This window comes from Phodopus roborovskii, unplaced genomic scaffold (assembly GCF_943737965.1).
Source record: "Phodopus roborovskii unplaced genomic scaffold, PHOROB, whole genome shotgun sequence".
Taxonomy (NCBI): domain Eukaryota; kingdom Metazoa; phylum Chordata; class Mammalia; order Rodentia; family Cricetidae; genus Phodopus; species Phodopus roborovskii.
Window position 1 is genome coordinate 6,740,966 of NW_026125543.1, and position 10,190 is coordinate 6,751,155.

The 10,190-nt window shown below is 44.8% G+C and overlaps 1 protein-coding gene across 1 annotated transcript; it reads left to right on the forward strand.

Moving 5' to 3' along the window:
• The first annotated feature begins 3,539 nt into the window (after window positions 1-3,539).
• Window positions 3,540-6,073, forward strand: Rap2b (RAP2B, member of RAS oncogene family). Its single transcript, XM_051177030.1, has one exon. It carries the CDS (start codon window positions 4,077-4,079, stop codon window positions 4,626-4,628), a length of 552 nt encoding a protein of 183 aa, XP_051032987.1. The 5' UTR covers window positions 3,540-4,076; the 3' UTR covers window positions 4,629-6,073.
• Window positions 6,074-10,190: the final 4,117 nt, after the last annotated feature.

Genomic DNA, 10,190 nt, shown 5'->3' on the forward strand with positions numbered 1-10,190 from the left:
TCTTGACCCTCCTTCCCACTTCCTCTTCCTCCTTGTCTCCTAGTCCCTCCTATCTTCCTTTCCTATTGGCCAACAGTGCTTTATTCATTAACCAGTATGAGAAACATATATACATAATGATATCTCCCATCACTACTGAAACTGCCAAATAGCATCTTTCTGTTATTGAAAAAGCCATCAAGCTTTAGTAACACTATCCACTTGTCTACAAGAGTATCTCTTCTAGATGAAGCTGTCTAGGGGCTTGGGTCTGGGTATTAATTGATGAATGTCTGGTGCATAAGAGCTTTATTAACAAGTGCCACTATCCATTCTTTGTTTTTATTATCTCTCTGTGATGCACCAAACTGCTGACAGGGCAGCCTGGACACCAGGCCCTAACTCTGCTCTTTATCATAAACTGAGGACTTGGTTGTCCAAATAATCTTCAAGGTACCTGGCACAGCTCTGTGGGTGGGGCAAATGTCATTGTCACTATTCCATAGATAGGCAAACTAAAGTCAGGAAGTATAATGGACTGGCCAAACACCCTGGGTAGTAACTGAGGTCTGGTGATTGACATTAGACACTAGGCATATAAGCACAAGGCATTTTCTTTCAGAGTACTCAAACTCATACCTGTGTGAGCATAGAGTGTGCACAAGGCCTAGTGTGTTAGTCAGTGTTCTCCAGAGTAACATAACTTATTGAATGAATCTTTCTCTCCATGTATGTATGTATGTATGTATGTATGTATGTATGTCTCTGTGTATGTGTGTGATTTATTAGAATGACTTACAGGCTGCAGTCCAGATAATCCAATAATAGCTAGCTGTGAGAAGAAAGTCAAATAATTCAGTAGTTGCTCAGGCCAGAAGGCTGAATGTCTCAGCTGGTCTTCAGTATATGCTGGAATCCCAAAGAAGGAAGCTGGAATTCCAGGGAAGGAATGGACGTTTTAGCAAGGCAAGGGCAAGCAGGCAAAGAGCAAAAGCTTCCTTTTTCTATATCCTTATATAGACTTCCAGAAGAAGGTATGACCCATATTAAAGGAGTGCCTTCCTACTTCAAGATCCAGATCAAAGATGTGTGTTCTCCCACTTCAAAGGTCCTCACTAGAGGTGGATTCACCCACTTCAGACCAAGCCAGAGAGAGAGAGAGAGAGAGAGAGAGAGAGAGAGAGAGAGAGAGAGAGAGAGAGAGAGAGAGAGAGAGGAGAAAAGAAAATCCTCTCACAGGTGTGTCCTCCATTTCTGAAATTACAGTTCATTCCAGATATAGTCAAGTTGACAACCAATAACAATATCCATCCACCTACTTAGGTGAAATAGCATTAATAGTATTTAAGTAACCAACCAAGATGACAAGTTGGTAAAATGTGGTCAATCTTTGCATTTTAACAAGCGTGTCTTTACAAGAACCTCAGCAGCTAGGCATTGAGAATTTGTGGATTCCTTCAAGGGCCAGGCTAAAAGGAGTCAAAGTACCGGTGACCTCACCTTCCCTTCTCCTATCATTCAAGGGGCCTAAAACACCTTAGCCCAATAAAGAATTATTAATGAATATGAGTGAGTTGGGAGTCCCCAGAAGATCTTCTGACCCCTTGAATCCATAGTCTAGAAGAGGAAGAGCGATCCAAAATAGTGTCATCTCCACAAGAAAAGATAAAAGCATGGTCATAGCAGGGGACCCTTCTGTTTTGTCTTCAAGCAGTTTGACTGTTCTGCAATCAAACACCTAGGTTGTAATCCTAGCTTTCCAACACTCAAGCAAGCTACTGAAACCCTGGGAACCTCAGTTTTTTCCATCTTTAAAATGCCCACAAAAGTAATTATTATGAAGGGTAATTGAGATAGTGCATGCCAAACATTTGGCAGAATGTTGGCAGTGTTCTGCTCAGCTATATTAAAGTTTGTTTCAGAGATGATTCTCTGAAGAATTTCATCAGCATAATTAAATCGAAGCAGTCAGTACTTGACCATGAAAACCCTTTCTCCACCTAAACAAATGGCAGAGCCAAGGTAGATCGAGCACCTGCAAGCAACTGAGACACAAGACACAGAACTCCGCACCGCTCTGCTGGCTGGAACTTAACCTCTGTGGACACACACTTAGGGCCTGCAGCCAAGGGTCTGGAGCAGGCCCACTCGCAAACAGGGTCAAGAGTACTGTAGTAAGTTGGAACCCAAAGCACTGTCCCGTTCTCCCCGCAGAGAGGATGATTGAAGCAGAACCTGGGGGCAGGAGATAAGGCAGGCCATAGCACTGGTCGACACAAATCCGAACCCCACCCTTCTGCACTTTGCAGCTCCCACAGCCAGTGCTGTGAGCTGACAGGTCTAGACATCTCTCCTAGCAAGTAACTAGAGAGACTGAAGACAAGTCCAGGCGTCACCTCCAATCCCGGTGCAAGTGAGTGGAGCCAAGTCCTGCGACTGCTGCCCCACCATGCAGAGCTTGGCAAGAGGCAAGCCTGGGCAGCCCCACCTCTCCTGCTGCTACAAGCTCCGGTGGCTCATTGCTCATCCCAGCCCCTGGCAAAGATTAACTTAGAAACTTTAAGATTTCTTGCAGACAGAGAGCAGCAACGAACACTAGCTGCTCCCTTTAAGGAACGGTCGTGACTGGGCTTGAAGAAATCAGACTCCCTCCAAAACACCAACAAAGGACTATATTTAGTTTAGAGCTCTCCGCCTAAATTCCTTCTTTTTCCCCTTTCAGCTTCATAGCCACAGGCCGCGGGAGTGGGTGGAAGGGGGCGGGGAGCAGAGGAGAAGGAACAGCTGGGCCTCCGCCTCTCCACTCAATCTCTAAAAATAACCAATCCCGAGCGGAGGCGACTTTCCAACCAATGAAGCTGTCTAAAGTGACAAAAACCTCGGCAGCAGCCAATGAGAAAACATTTGGGGGTGTGAGACTCGCGTCCTGGGGCCAATAAGTTGGGAGCCTGGGAGAGGTAATTTGAGCTGGCGTGTGGGTGTGCGGTGCGAAACCTTCCCACTTGCAAACCCCAAACCTGCTCAGCCGACTGAGCATGCCCTGACTAGGTGCGGGAGCCGCACGCCTTCCGCGGAGTTGAATCCGTTAGCCTTGTTTTGGCTCCAGCCAAAGGGGAGATTGGATGACCCCGCAAATCCTGCCCCGAAGGCTGCGGTGCCCCATTAATTCCCACCCCTAGCTCCTATTCCGGACAGGAACTCGGGACGAGTTCTTCACAGGGAAGCGACACGAGTAAACCAGGTCAAGTGGAGGCATGCGCCTCTGTTACCTTCCCTGGCCTGGAAATGCCGAGAGAAGCGTGCACCGGTACGAGATCGGGGACTAGTGTCCATCCGCCTTTCACAGTCTAAAGCGGAGTGAAAGCTATAGCCAGTTCCTCCCCGATGCGCCCACAAGAAGCTCGCAGTGCCCTGATAGGAGATAGCTCCGGTCCGGAGCTCCCCATCTACAGGCACCGGCAAGACTGCCCATTTCCAAGCTTCGCGCCGCCCCGCCCAGCCCCGGTTCGCCACACCCTCTAGTCACTCCTCCTCCCGACGCTGCGGAAAAGCCGGAGCGGAGCTCGGGCGGGGCGCCTTAGGAGGCTCACTGGGCATGCTCGGCGGAGCGGGGAGGGTCATTCTGCGCGCGGCGAGTAGGAAGCCCTCGCCCAGAGGAGGCTGCGGGGGAGAGACAGCGATGGGTCGCGGAGCTGGGCTCACGTTCCGCGGGGACACATGCCACGGGTGTCCCAGCCGGCCGCGCAATTAGCATCCGCCTCTACATCCAGCCGCCACCGCCGCCCGTCCCTCTCTGGCTGCCGTGGACAGGAGCTCCAGCGGTTGCCTTGCTCCGGTTGCGCGCATTGTCCTCAGGGTCCTCTGCCAGGGCTGCTGCGGGGCCCGGGACCCTCGCCCCAGGGACGCGTCCCCGCCACCGGTCGGCCCCGCGCGGGGCTCCGCTAGCTGATAAGTGAGCCCGCCTTCCCGGGTCGCTCTCGCCGGGGTTTTTCCTGCGGAACGGAGGAAGGGGAGAAGTCCACCCGCCCAGCCCAGCCTTCCCCAGCGCTCAGCCCCGACGGGGCCGCGGCAGGCGCGACGAGGGCGCCGACGGAGCCATGAGAGAGTACAAAGTGGTGGTGCTGGGCTCGGGAGGCGTGGGCAAGTCCGCGCTCACCGTGCAATTCGTGACGGGTTCCTTCATCGAGAAGTACGACCCGACCATCGAGGACTTCTACCGCAAGGAGATTGAGGTGGATTCATCACCGTCGGTGCTGGAGATCCTGGACACCGCGGGTACGGAGCAGTTCGCATCCATGCGGGACCTGTACATCAAGAATGGTCAGGGTTTCATCCTAGTGTACAGCTTGGTCAACCAGCAGAGCTTCCAGGACATCAAGCCCATGCGGGACCAGATCATCCGCGTGAAGCGGTACGAGCGCGTACCTATGATCCTGGTGGGCAACAAGGTGGACCTGGAGGGCGAGCGCGAGGTCTCATATGGCGAGGGCAAGGCCCTGGCCGAGGAGTGGAGCTGCCCCTTCATGGAGACATCCGCCAAAAACAAAGCCTCAGTGGATGAGCTGTTCGCAGAGATCGTTCGGCAGATGAACTACGCGGCACAGCCCAACGGCGACGAAGGCTGCTGCTCGGCCTGTGTGATCCTGTGAGGCGCCGGCTGCTGCCGGGCGCTGGCCACGCTCTGTGCACAAAGCCAAACACACCCGATTCTCTTAATGTGATTGTCTTCTTGCTTTGAGATTGGAGACGACTTTGTGTTGGCTGGGATGTCCGAGGAACCTGGCTGACTTGCGTGGCCAGCATCCCCAGCCTAGGGGGTGTCGGTTCCTGACCATCCAAGACCCTGATGGAAATGTGGCTCTTTACCGCGTGTACGTTTCATTGATTTCGGTTCATGCATAATTTTCCCGTTTAAGTAGCCATTAAAGCACAGTATTGGCTGCTTGACACCGGCAAGCAAAAGTTTAAAGCCTGAAAGAAAAAAAATGGGGGTGGGGAGATGGAGGAAGTGGAGGGGAAGGAGGAGGCAGTGGGGGAGGGTTCCCCCAAACAACTGTTCATAGTTCCAAGTTCTAAATACAAGGAAGGAGGTTTGAGAAAACCATATGAAGGAGCCAGAAGAGGGGAAGAAACTTGTTTTGGTTTTTTGTTTTTCCCCCTTGTTTTCCAGGATTATTTGGAAATTAAGACCAGGGGTTCCTTTTCTGCCAGCTTGGAAGGGCAACCCAGGGACTGATTATGATTCTGAGGATGTCTATGCAAAGTTGGGTTCTTGTTACAGTGTATCCAATCTGAAGTATTGCACATGTGAACTGGGACTGTTAACACTGATGCCAATACAGTGTGGGGTGCCAGGAAGTGTCTGCTGATATTTGTGGGGAAAAGAAAATCTATTTTGATTACCTACTGTATCAAAGGGGAGTCTGGGGAAGAATGGTAGTATTTTTTTTTTTTAATCAGCTGTGAAAAAAATGTTAAAAGATCTGCACATTTTTTGTGTGTGCTATTGTGTGCGTGTGTGTATGCTGTTGTGTGTGTGTGTGTGTATGCTATTGTGTGTGTGTAAGTATAGCTTTTTTTTTGTGGTTGGCAGCAACAGATTTTGCTGACTAGCTTTTAAAAATACAATACAAAGACTTTGTAAATGTGATTCAGGGCCCCCAGCACCCCTGTGTCTGCAGAGTGCCTTCAAACTCAGCTGTTCCAGCCGGTGCCAACCTGTGAATTCCCACCATATCCCAGAATCTGGTGTTCTGCTGACCCCAAAACCACTTTAAGTATATTCCTGAAAGAGCCAGGACAAACGGGGCCTGTTAGTCCATGAGTTGCTTCATTAATTTTAGCTTTTTAAAGGTTAAGCCCATGTCTTTTCCCCTTTATTTTGTTCAATTTTCAGGTTTTAGCTCCCTTTTCTGTCGTATTCAAAGTGTCTCTGTTATTTGTTACAGGGTGTCCCTCCAGAAGCAAAGAGCAGAGTTTTATTGTTATGTGATGTACCAAGAGAATTCTAACAAATTGTAACCTTTAATTCTACTCATTTAGTCATTGTCTCTTCATTTTAAGACTTTTAATACAAATGTCATTTTTAAAGAAATCCCAAACTATTCGTGTTTTTGTGTTTCATATTCATTGGTTTACAGTATCTGTGATAATGGTGTCAGGTAGAGGTCAACAGGACCAGGTACATGATGCCTTCCAGAGTTATTTGTCTAATTTTGAAGACAGAATTATTTCAGTAACAAATTGGATGACAGTATTTCCAAGTTTTTGGGTTTTTTAAATGGAGAAAATTATCAAGGCCTAAGATCACAGGGTATGGCCTACCATGTGACTCCTCAGGGGAGGAAGTATATTGAAGTATATTGATTCTATTCTGTTGAGAACTTGCAGTGAACTTCATTCACTGTTGTAGCAAAAGGGAGAAGCCCACTGTTAACACCCTCTTGGGTCTGGGAAGGTAGGATGGATCTGGGAGAATGGGGGGGGGGGTTCTAGTTGTCCTGGTTTTGTTTTGTCTGTCTGTGTCACACCTCAAGTCAGAAGTGTTCTTAACTTTGTTCTCACACAGTATACTCAGCAGTGTAAGGAGTGCATTATCTGAGCCATTATTTCAACTCTTCCAAAGTTTTTATTTGGAATCAACTCATTAGATTGAAAACAAAAAATAAACTACACAAAGAGGATTCCCTTGCTCTCATGAGTTTGTGGATCATATTGGACCACAAGAGTTGTTTCTTTAAAAAAAGAAAAAGTAGGAGCCAATGCGTGTTGTTATTTTTATGTGTATTTTTCTTGGGCTCTCTAGTACAGTAATCCTATCTGTAAGAGATAATAGTATTCATAGGTGCACAAGGCAAGGCTGAAGTCTGAGGAGTCATAACTGAGGAATTTACTCCTTTGACAAAGCCAAAAGAGATCATAGGTTTCTTTAAAGTGATATCAATATATCTTGCCTTAATTTTTTTTGTTTGTTTTTTATTTTGTTTTGGTCTCCATTTAGATTGCATTTCACTATTCCAATGGGAAGGGAGAACAGTTTTGCCTTTGTGTATTTCCCAACTCTGATCTCATTTCTCCATTAGTGTCAAATATAATGGTTTCTAAGTATAAAAATTGAAACTGCTCAAAATAATGTTTTTACAAGAATTCAGTCTTATATTTGAATAAATGTGGTTGCTTAAGTAGATTGAAGTAGATGCACATTTTGAAGATGCATCAAGCCCTGTTGGAAGGGTTGGGTTTATTTGTTTGTTTGAAGTAGATTGAAGTAGATGCACATTTTGAAGATGCATCAAGCCCTGTTGGAAGGGTTGGGTTTATTTGTTTGTTTATTTGTTTTGTTTTGTTTTAATGTGTTTGGTGACCCTCTTTTGTCATTATTTGGAAGGCTTTGGACAAAAGCATTGCCAAGTACATGGCTCATAAGAAATGTACGTAATTCTTACAGAAAATAATTGAAGGTGGACAGTGAAATAGATTGCTAGTGCATTAATCACCTCCACAGAGGGCTTTGTAGAGGTCATAAAAGGCAGGACAGGCTTTTTTAAAACATGTTTCTACTGAGTACTGTAAAATAAATGCTTTTGGATTGTAAAATTAAAGCTGCTGCAGGAAAAAGGAGGTCTGAGTTATTTGGCTTTCGCCTGTTCTATTCATGGCAAAAACAGAAATTTTGAGGCTTTTCTTTCCTTAAGAAGAAATGTTAAGTATGAAAGTTGATTTGGCTAGGAAGAACCTCATATAGTGTGGTGTGAAGAGATAAAAGCATTTGTTGCAGTGAGAAAGTTGGGCTGGTTTAACTGCTCTAGGAAGTGAGTCAGGGAGGGTGGGGTTTGTTGTAAGGTAATCACCTGTCAAAACAAATTGGGAGGAGTGGGGGAGGCTCTTCAAGAGGGAGTGAAAACCACTATTAAACTTGACCCCTGCTGGGTCTATGGGTTTTGTGTTTGTTTGTTGGAACAACTTTTCTTTGGTTCCCTGATAGCCAAGCCAGTTTTCTGTCATTTCAAAGCATTATTTTTGTTCACTTGTAAAGACAGGAAAGATAAACTCCTCTGTGTCTGTTCAAGTCTCACACTTTGATCTTCAGGTAAGCGATTTCCATCCTAACGGTTCAGATAGTTCATTGAGTCACATTGAGAAACCAGGTCTGTTTGAAGTTAGTCTTTAAAGGCTTCATACACCATTAGTACACCATATTTCCATTGGGTGAGAATCCCAAATGTCTCCTTTATTTGAACTGCTTGGGAAACTTGGTTATCACTCTACCTTCTGGAGGATGGAAAGTGAGAGAAAGCCATATGGAGTAGATGTGAAATACCCATGCTGTATCTATCATAAAATGGCCTGCTCTGTAAATATGAAGAGAGCCAAGATTGACTTGGAGATGACCATCGATGGTTAAAATGACAATGTTTGTCAGTGCCTGCTCCTTAACAGAAAACCTGCCAATATACATTTCTCTGGGAAATATTCTGGGTCTAAAAATCAAGGATATGCTCTTCTTGATTGTGGTGTTTTATTCAGACTACTTGTCATGGCATCAGTAAGTGAAGCATTTGATCTCTGCACAATAACATTTTGGTGATTTGAGACAATCGGGGGTCACCTCTACCTGAGGTTCTCAAACTAAACTGCATATGAAAATCACCTGCAGGTTAAAACATATATATGGCTGCTTCCTCTTGTCAGTGGATCTGGAGTAGATTTTTATATTTCAGGTGACAGTGATATTGCTGGTCTAGGACCTATACTTTGAGAGTCAAAGATCCAGTCCCAGCACTAAATACACATCACACTAGGCTCTACCTAGATATTCAGACACTCTGATTTAAGATCTGCATTTTCATTTCAGGATGGTTTCATTTTTGCTGTGATGATAAATAGTCCCCTTAGGAATTCACTGAAGAGGACGCACACCATTGAAAATGACTGTTAAGCTGTTGTGTGTGGGTAGATCTTTTGTTTAATGTCATATAATTATCTGAATAATGCTGGCTGTGATCTTCAGTGCTGAATCAGAAGCAGACTCTGAGAAAATTATTACAGGGGAGTTAATACCCTACCCCATGAAAAGAAAAGCAAAATAAATAATGCATTTGGATAAGAGAACACTTTAAAATATTTACCACCTATTTACTTAGAAATTGAAAGGCAAATGTTTTAGTTTTTCTTGTTTCCAAGCAAGGACTCTGAAAATGAACTGAGAAAATTTCAATGTTCAGGTCGTCTTCCCAATATTAGTTAATTCAGTCTGAAGTTATATTGTTCTCCATTCTGAGAAAATACACTACAAAACCACTATGCATTGTTTTGGGTTTTTTGTTGTTTTGTTTTGTTTTTGAGACACGGTTTCTTTGTGTAATAGCCCTGGCTGTCCTGAAACTTGCTTTGTAGACCAGACTGGCCTTTAACTCACAGAGATCCAACTGTCTCTACCTCCCAAGTGCTGGGATTAAGGCCTGTGCTACAGCTACTTGGCTTGTGCACTTTTGTGACTAACAATGTTCCCAAAACTCTGTTTTAAAAATCTGTGTCTTCTCTGACTTCAAAAATAAAACAAAACAAATACAAGCAAAAAAAAAAAAAAAAAAAAAAAAGTTGAAATCCAATGGCAAGCAAGCAGAAAAGTTGCTTTTTCAAGTTTTTTGTTGTTGTTGTTGTTTTGTTTTTTGTTTTTTTTTTGTTTGTTTGTTTTTTTGAGAGAATAAATAAGGTGTAACTATTAGAAGAGTGACGTTGGGTGAGGACAAGAGACCTGAGCAAACCTGCTTTAAATATGTTCTGGACTTGGGTTGTTTGCTTGTTTTTTCCTCAATAATAATTAACAAGAATAATAATACATGTTTTGAGAAATACATGTTGCTGTTTTACTCTTTTCATGTGTATCTCTCAATCTGGAAATTCAGAAACTATCTGAATAGATGCTGAGAAATGACTGAAAAGTTCTAGGCTTTTGTCCCACCTACCCTTGACAGATCCACTGGGAGACTCTGGAATTCTACCTCTGTTGTAACACAAAAGGAAAGGTTATTTTAAAGTTTAATTCATCTACCTGATAACAGGGTTTCTCTGTATTGCTTTGGTGCCTGTCCTGGAACTAGCTCTGTAGACCAGGCTGGCCTCACAGAGATCCACCTGCCTCTGTCTCCCAAGTGTTGGGATTAAAGGCGTGGGCCACCAATGTCCTGCTAAAAGAACATTATTGTATT